Below are 25,711 nucleotides of genomic sequence, written 5' to 3' on the forward strand. Positions count from 1 at the left end.
TGGGGCTAAACTGCTCAGCAGATGCTCATTAAATTGTCTTGCAAATATCTAAATTGAACTTTAGTAAGATTTACCTTCTACTTTCATGGGGACTTTGCTCTCCTTTCCTACTCCAAAGTGTTCCGAAAACAGTGCAAGGAGAGGGAGTCGCGCAGGGAGGGAGCCATCGCGCTGAAGGCCCTGCTCCAGGTAGACTCAGGGCTTAGTTCCATGAAGGACCACCGATGAACTCCGTGACCGGACAGGTTGCTAAGGGAAAAGACACCCTCCTGTTCCCATGTTTTGGGGGTTTTATGCACTAGCAGCAGAACCGTAAACCGGGCCTGGTTGCATGTAAGCTTCAAAGACCCCCCAAAGCCAGGAGCTGGGCCAAAGACTGGCCGTAGCTTTTGAGAGGCTGGGACATGAAGTAGCTAAGCTGACCCATGTGGTGGATCCTTGCAGTCCGCTAAGAAATCCAGTGTGCCAGGCACCGATGACCTGCCCCAACCGGGGGGCTTCCCCACTGCTGGCTTGCCCCCCACGGGGCTGCTTGCGCATCCCTCTGTGCAGGCTTGTCCTGGTGCACATGCCCTGCCGGGCCTGGACCCCAGAGGGCCGTCTTGCCGTGTGACGATGGCCCCTCGGAGTTCGGGAAGAGGGTGCGCAGGCTTTGGGGGAGAGGCAAATCCGGCGGCTGATGCGAAGGGCAGCTTCCCCTGCAGAGGAAGGCAGGACACGCTCCAATGGAGCAAAGCTCAGGGAGCCAAGGCTCAATTTGGATGCCAGGAAGCCCTTCCTGACAGTCAGGACCCCGAGGGTGTGGAATGGGCTTCCCCGGGAGGTCATTGAGGCCCCATCGGTGCGGGTGTTCAAGGATAGGCTGGACATCCACATGGTGGGCATGTTGTGAGCGGAGCCGGCTGGAGCCGGGGGTCAGACTAGATGGCCCAGGAGGCCCCTTCTGCCTCGCTCTGTTTCTCTGTTTCAAGAGGCCATCTTCCTCAGGGCTCCCTCCCAAGCACAGCTGTCTCGAGTGGTCTCTCCTCTCCCCGCCCCCCCCCCCGGCCCTTCCGAAGACACCGTGCCGGGGGACGGATGCAGCGTGGCTGCTCCACCGTTGTCTCCAGGGATACCTGCCTCTGCCTGGCAGCGCACAGGAAATTAAAACCGCCGTGATAGCATATCGCGCTCGGCCTGTGCGGCTCCCAGGCGTTTGTGAGGGTGTTTGTGTTCGTGCGGGGGGCCGGTGCGTCTGTACGTGTGTGTCAGAGGAAGCGGTCAAAGAAAAGGAGCCCGGGCTGCTGCTGAATTTTGATATTAGTTCGTTAGTCACTGGGAGACAAGGACAAGCATTGATTCCCCCCCCCCCCCGCCAAGCCTTTGTTCTTATTCAGACTGGCTCTTTTTCAAAGTATTTGGGAGCCATGTGAAAAGTACAAAATGAGCTCAGATTTCTAGCCATTCCTTCTCGCTTTTTATCCTGAGGGATTGGGGCAGATGACCAGGATTGGCCATGGGTGATGCTGGTGCAGCACGTTAATTTTTCCAGTTGCTTTCCAATCCGTTTGCTTGTCCTCACCACAGGTGTGTTAGATGGGCCATTATTTATCCCCATTTTACAGATGGGGAACTGATCCTGATGCACTTTGCTGAGGGATAAGCCCAGTGTGGTCACTGGGAGGCTGAGAAACAAATTCTGACTTACCAGCCACCAGTCATAACTCCGTCATGTTGGCTAAGGTCCTTCAGCCTTCATCATTTATTTATTTATTTTTCAATTTATATCCTGCCTTTTTCCTACAAAGGGCTCAAGGCAGCTTACATCTCCTCTGCCATCTTATCCCCACAACAACAACCCTGTGAGGTAGGTTGGGCTGAGAGTCTGTGACTGGCCCAAAGTCACCCAGTTGGCTCCATGGCTGAGCGGGGACTTGAACCCAGATCCTCTCAGTCCCAGTCCCATGTTCTTAACCACTACACCACACTGGCTCATGCACATTTACCCATGAGGACTGGAAACTTGTTTCTGTATTTATCCGCCATTTCAGCATGAAAAATACATATTGTGCAGAAAGTGTGTTTTCTCTAAAAATAAAAATGCAAAGGGAAGAAAGCTGAACATTTTGTGATGCTGATTCCTCTGCCAGATAGAAAAGCTGCACGGAATATATGTCATCTCATGGGGGGCGGAATCTCACGGAGCCCGTCTACTCTTGCTGAGTCATTTCCATCCCACCAATTTCGCCCCACAAACGGTGGTTCCCGCCAACGGCATTGCATCCAGGGGAGGTTTCATGCTTCCTAGAGGAAGTGGAACCTCTTGTACCCAGGCCGAGCTTTTTCTTCCTGAAAAGAGGGTTCCAGCTCATTTTGGATTGTTCCAGAAGCAACCTTCTGTTGCACAATCGGTAACAGGCTTGTGCAACACATCAGTGGGGCAGAAGAGAATCGGGGGCAGTGTAAGATCGAGGATTAAGGCCAGATTTTAATTTATTATTTATTTATTTATTTATTAAAACATTTTTATGCCGCCCCATTCGCCGAAGCCTCGGGGCGGCTTACAACAATAAATTAAAACATCATAAATAACATTTTAAAATATATACATTAAAATAAAATACAAATATACAATATAAAATAAGCCGCCCTGGCCAGATAAAATCAATAATATTAACATTTAAAATGCTGCTTAAATAAAAAGGTCTTCTCCTGGCGCTGAAAAACAAATAATTTGCCTGTCACCCTGCAGCCGCCTCCTTCCTTGGTTACCTACCTGGGCGTGAAGATGGTCTGGGAGTTGTCTCGTTCATTTTTAATTGTTCTGTGGAGTTCAAACATGCATGCGCTCTGCCTTGAGATCCAGTTTGAGAAGAAGGGGGTGTCTGTGCATTCTCACAATCAAGGATGGGGATAAGGAGGGTGTGGGTTGGGTTGCAACTGCTGCTAATGATACTGACTTGATTCCAGATGTGCTAAATGATGCCATATTCGATGAAGACCACGACGAGATGGTGATTGTGAAGGACATAGACATGTTTTCGATGTGTGAACATCACCTGGTTCCCTTCATCGGAAAGGTAATTTAAACCAGCTCCCCACCTGTATGTGGTTCCCAGTGCTTTTGTCTCTTTCCTGGGCTGGCCGCGCAGCTGTGCATTCCAGCTGTTGGGGGACTCGTGTGGTTTGTGCATGGTGTGTGGGGTCACCTAAGGAAACACTCCAGATGTTCCTGCCTGATTTCTAAGGCTGTTTCGGGAGGATCTTCTCTGGCAGTACTGCCTAATGGTGGCTGCTAGTGAAAAAGGCTTCTCAGTGGTGGCGCCATTTACAGGATGCCCTTTCCAGGATCCAGCCGGCACTGAGACTTTCATCCGTTGCTTTTATTGCTAACTTTACTGATGGCTGTTAAAGATTCTTAATGGTTCTGGTTTTGAATGCTTTAATATTTTATTAATATTTATAACTGACCCTCATAATGGATAATATTATGCAACCTGTTGTGTACACATATTTATGTTTATATTTATTTACTCTTTTGATAATTTCGTTGTCGTTATTGTTTGCAGGGGGAATTGTGTTACTGTTGGGTGGGTGTATTTTTAAAAAATAGCGAAGCACTCTGAGGTCATTGGCTTAACATGCTGTTGCATTGATAGATAGAAGGTTGTGATGGAAGGGAGCGGAAGGGTAGTGAACGGAGAGATGGGGAGGAGAGATAGGCCTTAAAAAAATGAAATCGTCCTGCTTTCTTTTGTGGAAGAGGCAGTTTGTACCGCTTTCTGCATTTCCCAGAGGAAGAAGGTGTCAGCTCCTCTTTTCATCACACGTACGCTTGTTCGACACCGTCTCCTTTTACACCTGCCCGCGTGTCTTGTTTCTTAATGTTGTTGTCGCTGTTTTTGTATCGGCTCACCCCTTTCTTAACTTCCAGGCTCGGATGGGTAAACAAGCAAAACTATCAGCTGGTATCTGTACGTCTCGCTGTTCTGAGCTGGTCCTTTCCCTCAGGTTCCAAAACTGAAGACGATCCTTGGCAAAGCAGTTTTTTGATTGAGGCCGCTCAGATAACAGAACAGATTGAGCTCTAAATAGCTTCCTACCAAGGCTGGAAAGAGATGCCTCTGCTCATGTACAGAGTTGGCAAACCCCCCCGCCCCCGGTCCCTCCCTTTTAGTAAAGCTTCTGGCTCCCTGCTCAGGGTGGCTCTCACTACTGGAGAGCAAGCGTTTGCAACTGCAGGGGGCTTCCCTGGTGCCTTCGCACTGGGTCAAGGACTGGGTCTCACACCTGCTCCCCCTCCCCTCCTCCCCTTCCAAATTTGCACCCGGTCTGAGAAACATCACGAGGCACAGCGGAAGGAGCTTCAAGGCTTCGGTCCCCCCTTGCTTCTCCTCCTCTTCGGAATCCGATGACGAGGACTCCCACCGAGCAGTGTGCAAGAGGTGGGCCCACTTTCTGCATTTCTCTCCCATGGCTGCTTATGAGCACGGGCATTCCACATTTTCTACTTTTTCCTCTTGTTTTTAAGCCAGTCGCTAGTCCTCATGAATGTACACCCATAGTACGGCTTGATGACATCTGGGGAGCTAGTGTGGACCTGGAACCAGGAGATGTGATGGGTTTTTGTGCCTTTTTTGGACACTGGAAAAGTTCACCACTCCACCTGTTGAACCTAAATTAATTCTTTAATTAATTCTAAATTAACTCTTGCAATGTTGTTGCTGTTCTGTGCTATCAAGTTGCCTCTCACTTATGGCAACCACATGTAAGAAAGCGCTGTGACTCCCTTTATCAGTTCAATCCATTTCTTTTTCATCTTCTGCCTCCAACGTTCCTTAGCATGATGGTCTTTTCCAGGCAGTTTTGCCTTCTCTTGATGTGTCTAAAATATGACAGCCTCAATTTTGCCATTTTTGCTTCTTCTGGCATAGCCCATCCAGCACAAAGGGGATGAGACACACCTTTCTCTGCCTGAAAATGTTTTAAAAATGTAAATGCATTTCGAAACAGGTATTTCCCACATATTTCCACAGGTTTCCCATGTTGGAGGGAGGGGAAGCTCAGCATTGCTGGAAAACTTTTCTAACTCTGGGTTTCTTCTCTGCCTGCGAATTAAATGGAAACATCCAAACTTAGGAACCAGGGGAATTCAAATCCTATTACTAGGATAAACATGCAAGCTTTGTGGATCTCGATTTTAATTCTGTTTCAAAGGTTTAGGACTGCAGAGCGTGGGCTGAGGAGGAAGAGACGAGATGAAAAAGAAACAGGGTAGGGTGGGGATTTGACTTGCTGAGCAAGAACGGAAAGCCCGGCTCGTCTGATGCAGGACGACGCTTCCCTCGCTGCAGCCAGCAGCTCTCCCAGGCACGATGTCCAAAGACCTTCGTGTGGCAAGAGTCTCCTGCCGGCTTCCTCCCGCCGGTCTGCTCGCTGCGTCAGCCTTCCCTCTGTCGTAATCGGTTCTGACATTTCATTTCAAAGCCCTCCGTGGTGCAACTCCAGCAGCCTGCCTCGGAGGCAGGAGTCTGAGCATTAACTCTGATCTCCCTGGACATGTGCTTTGATCTGTTCCGGGTCACACGGCCCGCTTGAAATGGCCCCGCGCGGCGCAGGACCTTTCTTCCGTGCGCAGTTTGCCACTGAGCCCACCTTTGGCTTCCGCGCCCTTCGTCCCCTTTTGAAGCGCAGCCTTCGCCTCCTCCCTTGATGAAAGAACAGAGCTGAATCGGCGGCCTCCTGCCTCTTTGAGACTCTCTCGGCCTCTCGGTCCCGGAATCGCCGCGGCTTACGTGTCTGTTGCCCCGTGCAGAGAAATCGGGGAGGCAGAGAAATCGGGGAGCCATTGCGCCCTTTCCTTCCAGGTCCTCAAACAGAATAAAGGTCCAGCAGCCCCTGTTCTCCTTTGCTCATGTGAAAAAAGGGAAATCAAAGAATCAAAACAGTCCTGACAGTCTCAAACGATTTCTTACATTCTTGGCTTGGTCTCTCTCTGTTTCCACAGTGTCTGTACAGCTTTGGTGTCCTTTAGGGTAGTTGAGGACAAGCACCCAGCTCCAGGGGCTTAAAATTTAAAATTTGACGTGGGGGAAATGGAGGAAGAGGAGGGATAGACGGAGAAGTGGGGTGCATTTTTCCCATTATTCATGGCTGAGTTAGTTAGGGTTGGCACCGGATCTGAGGCGTCGTGTACCGCAGCTCCTACCTACATACTGGGGATTGCTCTTCTTTCAGGGCAGAGGCTGAATGGTATTTCAGAGGTGCTTGGGGAAGGGGCTTCCAGTGGGGGGTGGGCTGAAGGCAAAAGGGGCCAGGCCAAAATGGCAAAACAGCAGCATGTTCTAGCCTGAGGTAACCAGGTCCCTTCCTCCCCACCACACCTTGTGCCAGGTCAGCGAATCGGCCGCCCTGCTGCTCAGGATATCCCTGGCCAAGGTGACGGAGGGCCGCTGGGGCCCCCGAGGGCTGGGCCAGGGGACTGTTCCCGCTGATATGCCCCGGGTGCCATGCCTGCGCTGGCCCAGGGCTTCGTGGCCGCTGTGTGCCGTTTCGTAACCTTTGTTCCTTTTTCTCAGGTCCACATTGGTTATCTCCCCAACAAGCAAGTCCTCGGACTCAGCAAGCTGGCCAGGTAAGATCTGCAGGTAATTAAAGTAATGGCGATGATTGAAATGGATTCCCTTGAATGAGGTAGATTGAGGGACATAATCCGATCCGTCTCTAAATTCTGCCAAGCTGCATTGTTCCTTGTAAGCCTCTCAGATTTGGGGCAAGCACAGCTGTTCTGAGGCCACGTGCCGTGGGACAGTGGCCTGATTTTGCCCGTCATGACAACCTAGCACATGGTGAGCATGAGTGGTTGAATCCTGGGCTGTTGCTATTGAACTGTGGGTTGTTGTTACGTGCAAGCTGCAGCATGGTTTATGTATGGCTTGTTGATTGGGAATGAGCCAAAGTTCGCAACCCAACAAAAGACCCTCGGTTCTCTTCCTGGGATGTTAGTGGTGAACAACTCATAGTCAAATCCTAGTGCAGGGTTCACAAGTAACAGCAGCCAATTGTTCAACAACAGCCCATGTTTCATCCACAGCTCAGACTTGCGATTAAGTGTCTTTGTGTTGTGGATCATTGCGTGGCACATGACATTGAACGGAGGAGACCTACCAAGTCAGTACTGTTGCTTCCTACCAAGATGGAACGTTCTTGTGCTGCAAATATCTTGATGGTCTGTATGGTCTTCAGTGGAGAAGCTGAAATGGGAAGAAATTGCCCCTTGTGCTTGGTCCTAGGCTTCGTGGAAGAAACCCAGGTCTCCCAGAGCCAGCCCAGCCTGGCTTCTGGGACAAGCCAACCCGTCTTATGGCCATCAGGCCAGATGTTGGTGGTGGAATTAAAACAAAACTGGAGAAGGGGCATGGTTGAAAGTTGTGCTAAGTAGGTGCAGCTGATGAAAGAAGGAGCTGCTAAAGCAAGAAGAGGCCTGGTGAGGCGCACCAGGCGGGTTCTAAGTTTTGCAGGGATGCTGACCTTCCTCTCTATAGCTGTTCATTAATGCTTGAGAAACACATGCATTTTCTCCACTGCCCCCTTTACAGGCAATGAATACTGAGAAAGAGGGAGGACGTATTTTGAAAAACGATATTGGAATAATGTTTGCTGCAGACAGGGCAGGCCACAGGCCAATAAGCCCCTCCAGGAGTGGCAGAACTGACCACAGGACAGGTCTTGCCAGCCTACATGAGGCCTCTGTTGCCTTCTACAACTTGCTGAGACAACATCCTCCTATTGGTTTAGTGGGAGAGAGTTCCATCCAGTAGGATTCACTTGGAGCCCTCCAACCTCCTACTGGCTTCTTGTCTTGACCTTTCTGCCAGCTTCTCCTGTGAGCCACCATGGGAATCAGGTTAGCCGAGATCGTCCAGTGGGCAACTCTGCGTTGTTTGGTTTCATGCCAAGCTGGTGTGGCATAATGTGCTCTTGACTGAACTCGCGCCCAGGACACTAGAGATTCCTGCTCAACTGCCTGGGTTTCTAGGTGGTTTTGGCCAGATCTCTTCCTCTCAATCAAGCCTACCTCATAGGGCTGTGGTGGCTGTATATCTAACCCCAGTTCTGATTATCCTCCCTTAAATTCCATATAGTATGCCCGGGAATGGCACAGGAAAAAGAAACTGGAAATATCAAGCAATTGGAGTACATCTCTTGTGAGAAGAGGAACAAAAATTTTGAGAAAAGTACAGTATGGACATGCCAACCTAATCCTCCAAAATATGGAAATTTGCCACAAGTTTACCCATTTCTGGCTCTGTGTTTAGTGGCAGGGGTCCTTCTCCACTTCCTGGTTTGGCATAAGCGTAGCTTGCTGCGACTGGAAATGGCAAACTATCGTTAATGTCTTGCCTGCAAACCATGGCTTGAGGTCATGGTTTGGAATGGAGGAGCTGCCATAGCTCCTTGATTTGGATTTCATGGCAAACTGGGATTAAGGAGCAGTAAGAAATGGCAGAGGAGACTAGGTGCAAGGAGCATGGGAGGCGAGATCAAATCAGCTTCCAGACCATCTTTTGGAAGATCAAAGGTGTTGGTGGATGGAGGGCTTTCAGATCCAAGATCAAGTACCTCGTGGATCTGGGAGCCAGGATCTGCTGCATGTGGCTGAGAGGAAGGCTGTTGCCCTTCTTTGGAGAGATACCCTTTACCACAGGGAGAATCCTGAATGAATGGGTGGGTCCAAGGGAAAAACCTGAATGAATGGGTGGGTCCAAGGGAAAATCCTGAATGAATGGGTGGGTCCAAGGGGAAACCCTGAATGAATGGATAGGGCAAATGGATATCACAAGTGTTGGGCCGTGTGCCCAACCTGTCCTGTGCTGCAGCTCTTGTGGAAATTAAGGTCCGAAATGTTGAGCCCCATGGGACCTCCAGTGGGGGCCTGAGCAGGGGAAATGAACCCTGCAGCCCCCCCCCCCCCAAGTAAGCATTCTCGGGGCAGTTCAGCAGAATAGTTTTCAGGGGCCACTGGCTGAGAGAGCCACGAAAAGCCCGCTTCTTAAATATGAACCCCCCGGTGCAGCATGTGCCCCTTTCTCACCCAAGGACCCTCAGCTTTCGTGGGCATCTCGACTTGCTGGGCATCACCAGTGGCTTTCTGTGCCCCTTTTGCCCCCGGCAGAGTCCCGAGCCGTCGCATCAGCATCCCCGACGAATGCAAGGCGACCGTGAGTCACCTCACGGGGACTTTACCTTGTTTTGGTCTCGCAAATGGCATTGCTAGCTTGGAGGCAGATCCTCTTTTAACCTGCCATGCGCTTTGTTGGAAAGCTGACATTTTCTTTTTGGGGGCATTGGCGTTGTGCGAACGGTCGTTGTAAAGGCAGTTGTAAAAAGTGTGAATCCCAACTTGCGCAGATGAGAACACTGGCCACTTGTGCAGCCTTTTGCCCCTGAAAAGCAGGTCGCTAGTTGTGTAGGGTGGACAAGTTTCTTGAAAAGGAAAGACACAGTGGAGGACTCAGAAACATACTCTCGTTAGGGCTACTAAATTAGCTGTTCTGGATCTGACTACCACTGACCTGAATTTAAAGCTGCTGGCCCTGCATTTTGTTAAGCGGAGGGTCTTGTTTGGGACAGCAGATCCTAAGGCAAGCCGGTTGTCGTGCCAGCGGGTCCGTGGGGGGGGGGGGTGTAAGAGAGACGGCCTCCCAGGCATCTTTAATTCTTTCCCCCACTATTTTAATGCTTCATTTTCCCACTATTTTAATGCTTAGTTTGCTTTAACTGGGGTTTTTATCTTCATGGTTGGATGCTGTGTTGTTTTGCTCTTTCGTTGTGCTTTGTTGCAAGCCGTCCCGAGATGTCAGAGTGGTGGACAGGGTGTAAAAGCTTTAAATAAATAAATGAATAATTCAAAGAAACTGGGGGGCAGGGTGGGTTGGGAGAGACAGAGGCCCTGGGGCCCCGCTGGCAGAACTGCTTTTGGCTTGCTCAGGCCTCGTGGCGTCTCTCTTGACCCGCCTTCCTCAACCTGGTCCTCTCCAGGACTACAGATCCTGGCTTTGGGGATGCTGGGATTGTCTCCAACATACAGAGAGGGTGCCGTGTTGGAGATGGCCAACGCAGGCTCGCTTCCCTCTCTCCAGGACATCCGTTGGGCTTGTGGCTTTCGGTGGTTCGCTTGCCTCACGACTCTTAGCTTTCTAGGGGCAGGAGCTGTGAGGGAATCTTGCAGAATCGGTAGGTTTTGTTGAGCAATATTCTCCGCCACCTCTCGCCCACCGAGTGGCATTTTTCATCCTGTTGGGATGGGTCACGTCGGCCAGATCGATCAATGGCTGCTTTTGCTCACAATTATCTTTAAATTGCGAAGATGCAGAAAGGCCTCAGAACAAGAATTGTCCGACACTTCAGCTGACTCTCTGGGGCCAGCTAATCAGGGTCCCGGAAACATGTCATTTGCTTTCCATCTCTTCCCAATCGATGCTTCGCTTCAGTTAAGTGGCACAACGTGTTGTCCAGCTGAGTCTCCCTGATGGGCTGCATCTTTCCTGCCACCAAAAAAGAGGAAATGTGTGAAGAAATAGTGGTTTTCTCCTCTCTGTTTACACCTTGTAATGCTTAGCTGCTTTATGGAGCCCCTCTGCTTGGCTGTAAATTATCTGAGCAGAGCAGAGGTCTCAGGATTGCTCTGCGTGGCACAGCGAACAGTTGCAGCTGCCTCACTTCGGGTTGCTCCAGGAGGGGCGTCCTCTTTGCAGGTGGGCAGCTGGTGGCCATCCGAGCAGCAGAAGCTGGTGTCTCTCCTGTCCCCGTGGTGGGGTGTCCACTCCAGCCGAGCGTGAAAGGAATACTCCACAATGCTGACCCCCAGCGCCAGCCTGCATCCAGGGACAGCTCTTCAAAGTCCAGAGTCCACTCTGGGGTGACTCTCCGTGGGACCCTGGAGCCAGCAAGACAACACTGGCACCTGGAAGTTGTTGTCTGCAACTCCCATCTGCCTCAGCCTGCATGCACAGTGGTGAGGGCTGATGGGACTTGTAAGCCAAAGCACCTTCATGACTCCAGGTTGACCACCTTTGGGGAGGAAGCTGCCGTTATCTCAGCACGTCAGGTGGCTTGTCTGAGATTACTGGCAGTAAGACGTTTCTGAAGAAGCATGATTTTAAGAAGGGCAATGAGAAGTCTGCTCAAAGCCGTGGGGTTTGGGGCTGAAGGGTGCAGAGATGAGAGCTGAAAAAGGGGGAAAGCCAGTTGATCGAGGTGCATTTCATCATTCCTGTTCCATGGCTTCCTCTGCTCTCTTGTCTACATAAATCCCTGATGATGATGATGATGATGATGATGATGATGATTATAACATGTGTGTGTAGTGTGTGTTTAGACAGAAAAAAGACCTCCAGAAGTCTGGCTGGGCCACTCTGGGAGTTGAAGGACATTTTCCTGCCTAAACATGCATAGAATTGTGCCGGTAATAAACAAAATTCTGTTTCGTTTCTCATTTCTCTAGAGGTGGCATCAGTCCCATCTTTTAGCTATTAGAGGAATATAGGACACAGAGGGTTTATTTTTCTGGCAGCATCTTTATGATTTAAGCATTTTTATACTTCATCATCATAAATTTATTTGCTTGCTGCCCTTTCCCAAAAGCGTGCCCAAGGCAGCTCCCGTGAAGAACAGTAAGCACAATTTACAAGACGTGGCAATCAAATGGCAATGAATGTAGCAATATTCAATAAATCCGATGGAACAGTTTGCAGATAATCATATTATTGGCAGATAAATGTGCAGCAGAAGCAGTACAACTAAATTAACTAAAAGCTGAGTGCTAACAGGAGAAAGAATACAGCTCAAGAAGAAAAACTTAAACATCATTAAAATATAAAGCTGCGTTCCATGTCGCATTATGATTGTACTGCGTTTATACCCCCATGTTCTTCCTGTGTCTGACAAGGTTCTCCTCTCCATTCTATCCTCACAACAACCCTGCGAGGTAGATTAGGCTGAGAGGCAGTGGCTGGCCCAAAGCCACCCAATGAGCTTGATGGGGACTGGGACCCGCTTCTCATGAGCCCCAGTGCAGCATTCTAACCACTGGACCACACTGTTTTAGATGGGGTTCTCTGCAGTTGGCCTTCACGCACTGGCTGGCAATCACATCTTCTCCCTTGCAGCCTCCAGCTCCTCCCTGTGCTTCCGCTTCTAGTTCCTCCCCCATCAGCCGCCTGGAGTCGGAAGAATCACCAGTCCTTCTTCATGCCCTGGCCACACACAGCGTTTTAATCTGCCTTAGTTTGTCTGCACCAATTAGCTCTGTGAACGTGAGTCTCCAGGTGGCGAACTCGAGGTGGGGTGAGGCAGGGGGAAATGGTGGGCCCGCTGGTGCGAGTCCTTCTCCGCCAAATGCCACTTGAGATGACTCTGTGGCAAGGGCTTCCCCCAACTGCAGCGGCAGAAGGACTGGAAGAGGAAGCCGCATGAGAAACTCTTGTGAATGCATTGCTAAAAAAGAGGGCTCAGATTTGCATGACATTTGCATGTGGTAATTTAGCGACAAAATTAGAATAAGGGCTCAACTTTCAACAGAGAAGGCTTTTGTGACAGCTGTCCAGCGACTTGGTGTTTCGCAGAAACCTCAGGGCCCCTAGGCTTGCTTGTTCTTGCACTGGGCAGCCCTTCAAATCAAGAACACCTTTGCAAATCTGGTTATTTCAGGGTTTCTCTGCAATGCCACCAACATCCATCCACAGAGCAGCCTTTCAGTCCTATGTGTCTTTTTCTTGGAAATACATCAAGAGGCTATCTGCAAAATTTCCCTGTATTTTGCCTCCCGTTCTCACTTCTCCTTCTCCCTGATGGGCCAGTGACTGTGCCGTTCATACCCCGGGCATCTAAGCGGAGCCCTTTTCCCACTGGACATTTCATTCTTCCAAAATGTCCGAGTGTGTGGAGCGGTCTTTTCCCTCTCTCTTTAGAACAACTCCTGTGAAATTGGGATATTTCTGAACATTCCATAACGTCACAGTGGAGCCAGCGACCGCCAGGTGTGTTATCTCAGTCGACCTCTCCCAGTTGCTCAGTCGCAGTGGACATTCAAGGGCCATGCTGCATTTGCCAGGGGAAATGTTGGCCTGTGAGGGTTTGATTTGGCAAGTGGAGAAAATGAAAAGACATTCCCACTCTGCAGATCTGTAAATACTGGGCTTTAATGCTGCACGTCCTTTTTAAGTGCTGTAACGGAGGGGTCACAGCCTGGCTTTCACGTCACACACAGACCTGATGAAAAAACCCACCAGTATTTCCCCAAAAGACACATTTTCATTGGCCTGTTTTACTCAAAGCTACCTGTGTCTCAAATTCAGGTTTCTCAAGCTGTCGGTACAGGATACAATAATCTCTCCTAATAGGATTTCTCTTATGTGTTGTCGGTTTGTACGCTTGGAGGCATGACCCCGGCAGAGTAAACAAGCCCTTTCTGTCTCTCAATGTTCACCGGGGTAAGCTCTGGAGGTGTAATTGAATTTGTGGCCTCATCTGGTACACATCTCCTCCACACTTGAAGCAGAACCTGTGACAGATTTTCTGGTAGGAAAAGAAAAGCATTAGCCGAGCGTCTCTCTCCACCAAAGGACTAGACTCAGGCTGTGGCAAAGCTGCACCTAAGAATTCAGCTTGCAGCAAAGCGCAGCAGGTTTTCGTGCTTCCGGATCGATATGGCAGCAGCCCCATCTAAATGAGAAAAGGTTAGCCGTTTTATGAAGGAAAGCAAAGAGCAGACAAAAAGGGATCTTGTGAGCAGACTAGAAATGAGACTCCAGAAGTGTGTCGCCCCTGCTGGTTAGCGAGCTCAGCTTACGAAGCATCGGCTGCTTTGCGATCCCCTTCAGCTCGTTCCAACCCCAATGGAGAGCTAAGCAGAGAGACAGAGCTAATTTAGCCTCTCTCGCTTCAGGTGCCTCCCAGCTGAGCCCAGCTCCTTCTATGGGCTTTTACTAGGGCCTGAACTCATTTACTAGGGCCACTCCTTGGCATCGCCATCCAGCTTCTGGTCGGAAAATCCCCTGCAACCTTTCAAGTAGCAGCACTCTTCCGATGCAGCTTTGTAAGCAGGGCCTGGTCAAATTCGCAGATGATACTAAAACTGGAGCAGTGGCCACAACTGAGGAGCAGGTACTCCGGATCCAGAAGGATCTGGGCAGACTGTGGAAGTGGGCAGGAGACAACAGGATGGCGTTCAATGTGGATAAGTGCAAGGACTTGCACTTGGGGCATAGGAATGAGTGTCATAAGTACAGGTTGGGGGACAAGTGGCTGGAGAGCAGCACTTGTGAAAGGGACCTCGGGGTGCTGGTTGACTGCAGGCTGAACATGAGCCAGCCGTGGCTATGCAACTTCTGGTTGCATAGCCAGAAGTGTGGCTTCTAGATCGAGAGAAGTATTACTACCACTCTATATGACTCTGGTACACCCGCAACTGGAGTATTGTGCTCAGTTTTGGGCCCCTCATTACAGGAAGGATACAGCCAGGTTAGAGTCAGTGCAGCGAAGGGCCACAAGGTTGGTGGCCGGTTTGCAGGGGATGCCGTATGAGGCGAGACTGAGGGAACAGGGTCTCTTCAGCCTAGAGAAGAGGAGACTCAGAGGGGATCTGTTGGCGACATACAGGTATGTGAGGGGGTGTCACATGGAGGTGGGGAGAGACCTGTTCTCCTCTGCAGAGGAAGGCAGGACGCGCTCCAACAGGGCAAAGCGCAGGGAACCCAGGTTCCATTTGGATGCCAGGAAGCACTTCCTGACAGTTGGGACCCCGAGGGTGTGGAATGGGCTTCCATGAGAGGTGGTTGAGGCCCCATCGGTGCGGGTGTTCAAGGATAGGCTGGACATGCACATGGTGGGCATGTCATGAGCAGAGCCAGCTGGAGCCAGGGGTCAGACTAGATGGCCCGGAAGACCCCTTCTGACTCACTCAGTTTCTATGTTTCTCCATCTTCCTTGCTTATTGCATCTTCTTTAATCATGACAGGCTGACTTTTCATTTATTCATACTTTATTTGATGTGCTTGCAACTGCAAAACCTCGCTTAGTCAAAACTCTTCCGATCTCACCCTCTGAATTCTCAGGAATGCAGAAGTGAGACAAAAGAAATAAGTAACAATGCTTTTTTTCCTTCCAGGATTGTGGAAATATACAGCAGAAGATTACAGGGTAAGTACCCTCCTTGGTGTTGCACCTAGTGAAATATTTTCTTACCACCGTAGGAGAAGCTGGTATAGGTAAAATTCTGAAAATACTCAGAAATCAAGAATTTATTGTACCCCTCTCTTCCTCTGAGGAACTAAGGTGGTAAGCCTATGTGATGGCTGTTCTGCTTTAGCCTTCAGCTCTCATGATGGGATGCCCCTCCATTTAAAAAAAAAATCCCTGCACCTAGAAATCTAGCACACCAGGAAGTGGGTTCTAATGCAGTCTTTTCCCTCATGATCTGTCTTTCTGCATGGAACATGTTTTCTGCATTCAGGACTACTCAGTCCCATGGGTTGTCTACATGGGGATACAGTGGGAGCATGAAGGGTTTGTTTCCTCTGGCCTGCTTGGTCCCAGACTCCCGGGTTCCATGTTTGAAAATCGAGTCAGTTTCCTCTAGTCAGCCGCCAAGGCTCAACTTCTTAATGACACCAAGCATGGCTGCCTCCATCTTTTGAGAAATCTGCAGTGGGGCGTGGAACTGTTTTCAGCTCGAGGCTAAAGTGCCCCCTGGGAAAGGCCTTTGGACCAGCGCTCCAGCTGTGAGGGGGCCAGATGTCGGGCTTTCCACTTAAAAGCCGCTCAGAACAACCCAGGGCCAGGCCTCTGCACGTCTGAGTGGGAACATGCAGGGCTGGATCCTTTAGCAGGCCTTCTTCGTGTTGGCCCCCTCCCAGTGGAAACTCTTTCCAGCTGAGAGCAAATGTGCAGCTTCATTGCTTTGCTGTCCGTGTTTAGGGAAGGCTTTTCAGGCAAGCACTTCCTGGCCAGTAACTAAATTCCAGCCGTTGGTTCATGGACGTGCTTGCTGTTTCCGTTTTCCCCCATCTCGTATGTTCACTTGCTGCACGCTGCTCCGATACCTCTTGGGGCCGTGCATAAAGTCTTCTCTCTCTCTCTCTCTGCTTCTTGCTGCAGTTCAGGAGCGCCTAACGAAGCAAATCGCCGTGGCCATCACAGAAGCCTTGAAGCCGGCCGGCGTGGGGGTGGTCATCGAAGCCACGTAAGTGCATGCACGCTTGGCCACGTGACGTGTCCAAAGGGCCGCAACAGTTCCACCGCTTCATGGCGGCTGGCGAGGGGGCCATGGCCAACGGAACTGCTCAGTGGGAATCTCCGGTTGCGTTCCAAGGGCCCCGTCCTGGCTGCAGGGTGTGGAGGGTCTTTGGCCAGGGCATCCGCCTTGAGCCCTTTCCCCAGTGGGACCTCTTTCTCGCCCCCTGGCCACCAGCCACATGGGCTGCGTAGCCTCTTTCTCACCATCACTCACCCCTGCTTGCTGGGCTGGCAGGGACCCACAGAGTGCTCTGGCTGTCCTGCCCATTTATTTGTTTAAAGCTTTCCTATCCCGTCCTACCGTAAAAACTCTCTGAACTGTGTACAATCAGTGCAATAATTGAGCAGAGTGTGGCGGTACCACGTAATATCAATAACACTACCACAATAACCAGAAGTTCAAATTGAGTCGACAACCATTTAAGCAGGGGAATAATAATAGTAATACATAGCAAAATGTAGCCACTAAACCGCAGCACACCAGTCATCAGATAGATAAAAACATGTATAAAGGCCAGAACATCCTATTCAGCCATTCAAATAGCTGGAGCGTAAAAGGGTTTTAACCTGGCACCAAAATGTTTGAAGGGTTGGTACCAGGCACACCTCCCTGGGGAGCTGGTTCCTGCATCCGGGTGCCACAGCCAAGAAGGCCCTTCCCCTGGGGCCCCTTCCTTCCTTCTTGTAAAGGTGGCTCCTGCAGAAGGACCTCCATTAATGACCTTATGGTCCAGGGAGGTGCTTCTGCTCTTCCTGCCCTCCAGTGTCTGGGCCGGCGTGAGGGGCAGGCTAGCTTCCAGCTTGCAGTGGGGAAGCGGTGCAGCCACTCCAGCCTCATCAGCGGGCTCTTGCAGGGAGGCGGGCGCTTGGCTGGAACCCAGCCCGACCAGGCCTGAATGCCGGTCCCACCAGGAGCGCCTGTGCCCGTTCTGCCAGTCGCCTGCGGGCAGCCCCAGTTTTACCCTGCACAGCTTGGGACCACAATACCTGTCGGCGTGCCTCTTCCAACCACAAGCTACCTGGACGCTACCTCCACAATTTTCGTGGAGGAGCATTCAGGAATTGGAGCCCTCGCCTGCAAAATGAATGAAGAGCTGCCCAGATACCGTTTCCTTGCCGCAGTGATAACGGTAAACCTCACTGGAAGAGATCGTGGAAAATACTTATTTGTTTTCATAAAATAAGTGTGTGTGTTGGTTTGCAGGTGGTGTGGATGTGTGCATTGATGGCTTGATTTCCACTTTCTTTTTTCAAGGATGGTTAATCGGTAGTGCTGCTATTTGCTTGCTAGCATGGCTTGTTGAGTTAAAATGTTCTTGCACCTTTGATTTCAGATTCACACTGTTTCTCCAAGTCCAGAAATCCTGGACCTGACACTGATCAGAGGCATTGTATTGTATTGTATTTTTAATAAAATGGTTCTTGACCACCTTTCAGGGCAAGAACCTGCCCTTGTTTTGAAGTAAGATGCTCAGCAAAACCCAGCTGGCTGGCAGGGGAGTCCCAATCCAGAACATCCAGATCGGGCCACACTGTGGAATGTTTTCCTTGTGATTCTTTCCTAGGGATTTTAACTGAATTTACACAGACTCTGGCGTAGAGCCCGGAGCAGCAAAGTCAACTTCTCAGGAGCCCCAAGGTGCAGTCTGATTCATAAGATGAGACGAAGTTGTACAATTCCCAGCATTCCCCAGCCAGCACTGCTAGCTGGAGGACCCTGGGCATTCTGGGGTGTTTTTCTTAGAGATTTTGATGCCTTGGCTTAGTCATCACTGCAGAGCAAGAATGCAGGCAAGAAATTCGACAAAGACTGAATCTGAGAAGTGCAGCAATGAGGGAACTAGAAAAGAACTTCAGGTATAAGAGGAACATTTTACTGGAGACCAGGAAAATCAGGCGCATTCTTGTATTCCTGATTCTGTGTCTGGGTGTGAAAGCTGGACAGGGGAGAGAGTGGGCAGGGAGAAGATGGATGCATTCAAAGCGCAGTGGTGGAGGAGAGCTTTGCAAAGACCCTGGATGGAGAGAGAGACCAGCAAATAGGTCCTAGATCAAGCCAAGCAAAAATGATAAAACCGAAGCTGTCATACAGAGGAAGGCAGGACGTGCTCCAACGGAGCCTAGTTCAGGGAGCCAAGGGTCAATTTGGATGCCAGGAAGCACTTCCTGACAGTCAGGACCCCGAGGGCATGGAATGGGCTTCCACGGGAGGTGGTTGAGGCACCATTGGTGAGGGTATTCAAGGACAGGTTGGACATGCACATGGTGGGCATGTTGTGAGCAGACCTGGCTGGAGCCAGGGGTCAGACTAGATGGCCCGGGAGGCCCCTTCTGACTCGCTCAGTTTCTGTGTTTCTATACTTTGCGCACATCATGAGAAGGCATCCTTGGAGAAGACGATCATGCTAGGGAAAAGTCGAAGAAGACAAACGGGAAGACCACCAGTGAGGGGGGTGGACTCCACCAGGGAAGCCGCAGCCGTGAAGCTGGAAAGGCTGAGCAGGGCAGCTGTGGACGGGACTTTTTGGAGGGCGCTCCGGCACAGGGTGGCCTGAGAGCAGCCGCAGATCGCATAGCGCTGCACCTGCGCTTGTTTCCCCCCGATGTGAGACCCCTTCTCTCTCTCTCTCTGCGCAGGCACATGTGCATGGTGATGCGAGGCGTCCAGAAAATGAACAGTAAGTCTGTAACCAGCACGATGCTCGGAGTGTTCCGGGAAGACCCAAAGACGCGGGAAGAGTTTTTGACACTCATCCGCAGCTAGAACGGTGCCTTCCTGCCCTGGACTCCTCCTCTGGACAGTCTTGTCTAGCGTCGCTGTTGGTTCTTGGGCTGCTTGTCTCCGTCTGTCTGTTTTTAAGTAACCTTCACTTCCTGATCCTTGTATAGTTGTTATTTGTTTTGTAAAGGGGTATTTATGATCGGTCCAACATGTCCCTTCCTTGCTCAGACAGTGCCTAATGGCAGAAGTTCCGAATATCCCTGTTTTCTCAGTCTGTGTTACGTGACCGTTTTTAGAGTACATTTTCTCCAGTGTCTGGGCTGAATAAGATGTTATCAATCACAGTGCTCTGTAAGATCATTTAAAATGCTTTAAAGGAATGTTCCACTGGGGGACGGAGAGAAAGAATCCACTTTGCCCAAAGAGCCACACAAAATCCCCTCCCTCTTTGGGACTATAGAGAGAAATCCAGGAAAAAAGCAACGTAGGCGTGTTTCCTTCCTCTCTCCCTCAAAGTGGGTCTCCCTCTGGAAGAGCTACTGGTCCAAGAGGAGATGTGAACTCCCATCCTCCGAAGGGGATTCGCCCAGTCCCACAACCCCTAAGTAGGTCTTGATGGAGTCATGGACTGCAGTGTGTGGCCTGAATCCACCGTTCCTTTCATCTCATCTGCAAACTTGCTCTGGCTGCCTCTTTGCCCCTCTCCTTACCTGGAGGAGAGTCAGACTCTTGATGCTGTGACGTGCGGCCAGGGAAGATGGTCTGGAGGCCCCTTGCGGGAAATGATGCCCTGACCGGCGAAGCCCGGGGGCGGCTTGGGGCAGCGCCTGGGCAGTGCGTTCTCCTCACTCTCGTCCGCTCTTCCTCGGAGCAGTGGCGGAGCAGCAGAGTCTGGACTCACGGGGGCGCAGGGCTGACGTTCCTTCCCTGCTGGGGCCTGGAGAACACCTGCCCCCTGTGAGTCACTGGAATCGGGCACAGCCGTCACTCCCTGCAGCCGAGCACAATATTTTGGGGTGACTTGGCCTCAAGTGGGCAATTAGAAACCGTGCCCTTGACGAAGGCCCTGCTCCTGCTCGAGGCAAAACTGCTAGAGCGGGGATTTTGATACGGATCGGCACCTGCGCTGCCGCCTCCGCTTTGTCCCCTACCTCTGACTGCGCATAAAGCGCAAGGAGGGCAACCCTCGCTTGCGAGCACCCCATGGGCAGCCCTGGCGCCTGGAGCCGCTGCACGCCAACCCTGCAGACGATCCATGCGCAGCCTCCCCGGGGCTGGGTGTCGCCTCCGGGACGGGTCTGACAACCTGGCGTGTGTACCGCCTCACAGTGCCGTTTCCAGGTGCTGTCTCACCTGGGAGTCCCGGGTCCTTCATGAGTCCAGCAGTGGACACACAACTGACGCAGTGTGCAGTGGAGCCGGCCAAAGTGAAAACCTTGGAAGGGCTCCTTGAAATGTGCAATCCTATGCGTGTTTGGAGAGCAAGGAGTTTAGTGTAGGATTGTGCCCTTCAGGCAAAGGAGGGAGAGGAAATACGGATGAGCTGCACATGGCTGCCAATTCCCTTCCCTTCCGTATTTGCAATTCCTTATTCACACCCTGCAGAAAGAAATGGGAAGCCAGTGTGGTGCGAAGGAGAGGCAGAAAGCTCCGTGAGTTGGCGGGTTCTGCGCCTCCTTTCATATCTGGGTGAAAGATGATGCTGATGTGTCTCCCTAGCGAAGGCAGCGCCTGCTCTCTCCTCCGGTAGGTGGAGGGGTTGGTCTGCCCTGTGGGAAGAAGCAAAGCTGCCCAGGCACAACATTGGAGAGCCCCCCCTCCCCCCGGCAGCCCACATTGGCCCTGGTCAGTTGCAAAAGAGCTGAAGATCTGGGGCAGAGGCCCCTCTCTGGGTGCCCTCCTTGGAGGAGATTAGGAGGGCGGCTCCCTGGAGAAGGGCCTTCTCTGTGGTGGTGCCCCAACTGTGGGACACGCTCCCCAGAGAGGTTTGCCTGGCGCTGTCACTTTATTCTTTTTGGCACCAGGCCAAAACCTTTTTATTTTCCCAATGTTTTCCGACCTGACTGTTTTAATTGTTTTTTTTTTAATTAGTTGAGTTTTAGGACTCTGTGCTTTAATTTTTTTTTACATTTTGTATTGTTAAACCATCCCGAGACTTTGGTAATGGGACGGTCTAGAAAAGTCTTAAATAAATAAGAACAAATAAAATAAAAAGTCCTGGCAGTGGGAGGGCTGGAGCCAAAGTAGGTCAATCTTCTCCCCCTTTTCCCTTCTGCAGTCGGAGTTTCCTCATGAGACGCAGCTTCTCACAGCTGGTCTAGATAGTTGTGCTCCGAGCAGAGAAGCTATTAGGGAAGTTTTATAACCTCTTTAATTAGAGAAAGATGGGCACACTGGTCAGAACCAGCTGCCGTTCTGCACGGCATGCTCCAAGCGAGTGCCCGGCGCTCGTTGCCCCAAACGCTTCGACGAGGAGCCATGAGCCTGGCCTGAGCATCGGAAGCCAGTAAAGGATCCGGCATTGTTTGCGCACTTGCTTCGGGGCCACTGTGAGAGTCGGGATGCTGCTCCTGCTGAGCTAGCGTGAGCCAGTGTTGCTTGAGTGTCGAACTGGGACTGGCGAGACCTGGGTTCAGCCATGGAGTTCTCTGGATGGTTTTGGACCAATCGCTGGCACAGCTTCACCTACCTTTCAGGGTTGTTGTGTGGATTAAATCAAGAGCAGCAAGAGGATTTTGTAAGCTGCCTTGGGCTCCTTGCAGGGAAAAGCATGGGGTGTAAAGGGATTAGGTACGTCTTTGGTCGGATCCGGCATGGCTCTGAATATTCCTCTCAGTCACGCGCAGGGCGTTACGCAGCTACATTTGCCGGGTGTCCCCACCTAGGGAATGTTCTCACCCTGCAAAGCTGCGAAGTCCACATCTGCATCTTCCTCTACAAAGTCCTTGCAGGGAAGCATCTCCTTGAAGGCAGAAGACAGTCTCTCCCCAACTCTTCACTGCTCAAGCACAAGTCTTTGGAATCCGTAGGGCGCAATCCAAAGCTGCAGGCTGGGAGGAGTCCCTTCTGTCTGAACATGCACAGAATTGTGCTCCTAAAGGGCTTCAGCCGAAATTTGGTTAGGTAAATTATTATTATTAATTATTATTATTATTATTATTATTATTGCTGCTGCTGTCTTGGATGGTTCACACCAAAAACACGAGCCACACATCCAGCAAAATGGCATAAAACATTTTTGTGAACAGCTCAAAGAAGTCCTGTTAAAAGTAGCTGACATAAATGTCCGGCCGTGCCAGTTACACCGTTAAATGCCTGGGAGCAGAGAGCCGCCTTAACCTGCCACTGTGCCGATGACAGAGCTGGGGCCAGGTGGGCTTTGCGGGGGAGAGAACTCCATCGCTGGCGGGGCCACCACTGCGAAGGCTCTCCCCTGTTGCCTCCCTCTCCTGTCGCTCCGAGCCATCCAGTTGTCTCCAGCTTACAGCAACCCAACGAGCGAACGTGCTTCGAATTAGGTGTTTATCAGCAGGGGCTGTCACCATTTTGTCCGCTTTTCGGTTCTGCTGAAGATGGAGCCGCACTGTCCGGCCTGGTGCCAGGGCAGAGGTGGGGGCTCAGATCTTGCGCTTCCCCTGAGGCACCTTCAGGCTCTCATCCGCTATCGGTTGCTCCACCCTCGGCCTCTTCTCGTGCGCAATTGCCTTTGCAGCAAAGGAGAGACGCACCACGTGCCACGGGGAGTGGGCGGCATCCCAGGCGACGTGCGTTTCTTCCTGCAGGGCTTGAGCAGAAAACTCTCTGCGGCCTTAGGACTCGTCGAGACCTCCGTGTGGCTAACGGCTTCTTCGGTGAACAGTGTAGCTTGCCTCTCACGCCCTTGGCTTTGCCCTGTGTGTGTTTGTGTCCATGCGAACGTGTATATCTGTGTATATATGTAGGTAAGCTGTGCACAGCCTATGTACCGCGTTTCCCATGTCTGCCCCTGTACTATGTAAGGTATTAAAATACAGCATTGTTGATCCAGCCCTGGTGGCTTTGCAGTCTTTGAGACTTGTGTGGATGCTCGCGACCTGTTTCTCCGGCTGAGCGATGCTGCTGTGGGAGAGTTCAGGGAGGGCTGGTCAAATTGCGGAAGACACGGAACAGGGTGGGAGGCTGATGCCCTGGAAGAAAGAAACCTAGAAACAGAGTGAGTCAGAAGGGGCCTCCCAGGCCATGTAGTCTGACCCCCGGCTCCAGCCGGCTCTGCTCACAACATGCCCACCTTGTGCATGTCCAGCCTATCCTTGAACACCCTCACCAGTGGGGCCTCAACCACCTCCCGTGGGAGCCCGTTCCACACCCTCGGGGTCCCAACTGTCAGGAAGTGCTTCCTGGCATCCGAATGGAGCCTTGGCTCCCTGAGCTTGGCTCCGTTGCAGCGCGTCCTGCCTTCCTCTGCAGGGGAGAACAGGTCCCTGCCCACCTCCGTGTGACACCCCCTCACATACCTGCATGTCGCCAACAGATCCCCTCTGAGTCTCCCCTTCTTCAGGCTGAAGAGACCCAGTTCCCTCAGTCTCGCCTCATATGGCCTCCCCTGCAAACCGGCCACCAACCTTGTGGCCCTACGCTGCACTGACTCCAACCTGGCTGTATCCTTTCTGTAATGAGGGGCCCAGAAGTGAACACAAGACTCCAGCTGCAGGCACACCAGATTCAAGGTGCTTTCACTTGGTTGGAGCACAGGGCTGGAAAGAACAGAGTAAAAGTCAATCGGCCAGCTAAATTGTACCCAGCAAGTGAGAAGGATCTTGGGGTCATTTGGCTGCAAAACTGAACTCTCAGAGTGGTCATCAGTGGCACCATCTCAAACTGGGGAATGGTGGCAAGTCCTAGGATCGGTACTCTTTTAACATTTTAATTAATGATTTGGATGAGGGAGTGCAGAAAACAGTTATCAAATTAGCTGATGACACAAAACCGGGTGGGATAGCTAATCCCCTGGAAGGCAGAAACAAAAGTTTCAAGATGGTTTCGGTAGGTTGGAGCATTGGGCTGGAAACAACAGAAGGAAATTCAAGAGGGACAAACGCCAAGTTTTGCACCCAGGAAAAAGAAACAGCTCATTTTTACAAGATGGGGAATACTTGCCTCAACAGTAGTGCAAGTGAGAAGGATCTTGGCGTTGTTTTAGATTACAAGTTGAATATGAGTCAACATTTTAGGCTGCTTTAATAGACTTATCACTTCCAAAGCATGTAAAGTACTGCTTCCCCTCTACTAAGCACTAGTCAGACCTCACCTGGAGTCCTGTGTCCGGTTCTGAGCACCTAAGTTTTAAAAAGAGGCAAAAAGTTAGAAAGGATTCAGAGGCGGGCAACAAGGGTGATCCAGGGACTGGAGGCAAAGCCCTGCGAGGGAAGATTGAAAGAACGGGGCATGTTTAGCCCGAGGAAGTGAAGACTGAGGGAAGAGAGCGCTCTGCTTGTACCTGAAAGGCACAAAGAGAAACAAAGAAACAGAGTGAGTCCGAAGGGGTCTCCTGGGCCATCTAGTCTGACCCCCGGCTCATGACATGCCTACCATGTGCAGGTTCAAAGGGCAGGATCTCTTCTTGATCATTCCGGAGTACCAGACACGGAATAACACGCTGCGTCTTTCCACTGCCCCCCCCATTCCCACCAAAGAATTCCCAGAAAGTAAATGCAGCGCTGCTCTTGTGTGGACGTCCCACAAGCGAGCGCCACTGAAGTTGACGTGATTTGCTTGTGAGTAAAGCCTTGGAGCTGATGTGATTTATTTCTGAGTAGACCTGAATTTTCAGGCTTGGGAAAAACACTGAAAATGGGGCAGTGGCGTTGCATTTATTCTGCATTTCAGTGGGCAAGTCAGAGAAGGGGAGGGGGCCATGGGAAAGGAGGTCGGGAAGCCGCTGAAGGATCCTCAGAGTTGCTGCTTTTCTGCTGAACCCAGGATGACACGGTTTCTCCCCCACCCCCAGCCCCCCAGTCCACTGAAGACACGCTTCTGGCCCCAGAGTAGTTCTGCAAATTTAGCAGAACTGATATATATGCACTGGGGGGGAAATGCAACCTCTTAAAAAGTCCTGCTGTAGCTGTTCTGGAGAAATTATTTATTTGCATTTATTTATTTGGAATTTTTGTATGCCATCCCATTCGCATAAGCCTCGGGACAACATAATAAACAACCAACCATATAAATAGATACATATAAAATCTGGATTCACCCTGGTTAAAAAATTTAAAACTAATAAATAAAATTAATTATTAAAATATTAAAATATTAAAATATCATTTAAATAATAAGGTCTTGGCCTGGCACTGAAAAACAGATAACGAAATCCGGGACAGGATGGCAGAAAAAGCGCAAGGAAGATGCGTTTGGGTGAGCATCTTGTGAGTCGGGCATTGCGACGCTGAAGGTGCTTCGTGTGGATTTCTCCCTGAGAGGGCTCAGCGTGAGGCCTTTACCTGCCACGTTCCTGAGGCTTCTGTTTGTCACGGAGAGGAAGACCTGGACCTCTTCTTGATCATCCCAGAAGGCAGGGCATGCAATAATGGGCTCAGGTTCCAGGAAGCCAGATTCTGGCTAGAGAGGGTGAATTGAACCTGGCACTGAATGGGGTTGCACTCCCTCTTAGGGACAAGGTCCGCAGCTTGGGAGTGCTCCTCGACCCAGAGCTTTCATTGGATGCTCAGGTGACAGCAG

The 25,711-nt window shown here is 50.9% G+C and overlaps 1 protein-coding gene across 1 annotated transcript in view; it reads left to right on the forward strand.

Annotated features, from left to right (window-relative positions):
• The window catches only part of GCH1 (GTP cyclohydrolase 1), a 33,533-nt gene extending 12,599 nt beyond the window's left edge, over positions 1-20,934 (forward strand). The window contains exons 2-6 of the mRNA XM_044436650.1: positions 2,950-3,059; positions 6,558-6,613; positions 15,149-15,180; positions 16,138-16,222; positions 18,913-20,934. Of these exons, the coding sequence (XP_044292585.1) occupies positions 2,950-3,059; positions 6,558-6,613; positions 15,149-15,180; positions 16,138-16,222; positions 18,913-19,039 (410 nt within the window). The 3' untranslated portion in view covers positions 19,040-20,934. The remainder of the gene's footprint in view (positions 1-2,949; positions 3,060-6,557; positions 6,614-15,148; positions 15,181-16,137; positions 16,223-18,912) is intronic.
• Positions 20,935-25,711: the final 4,777 nt, after the last annotated feature.

Source organism: Varanus komodoensis, unplaced genomic scaffold (assembly GCF_004798865.1).
Source record: "Varanus komodoensis strain SLA01 unplaced genomic scaffold, ASM479886v1 scaffold3, whole genome shotgun sequence".
Lineage (NCBI taxonomy): Eukaryota > Metazoa > Chordata > Lepidosauria > Squamata > Varanidae > Varanus > Varanus komodoensis.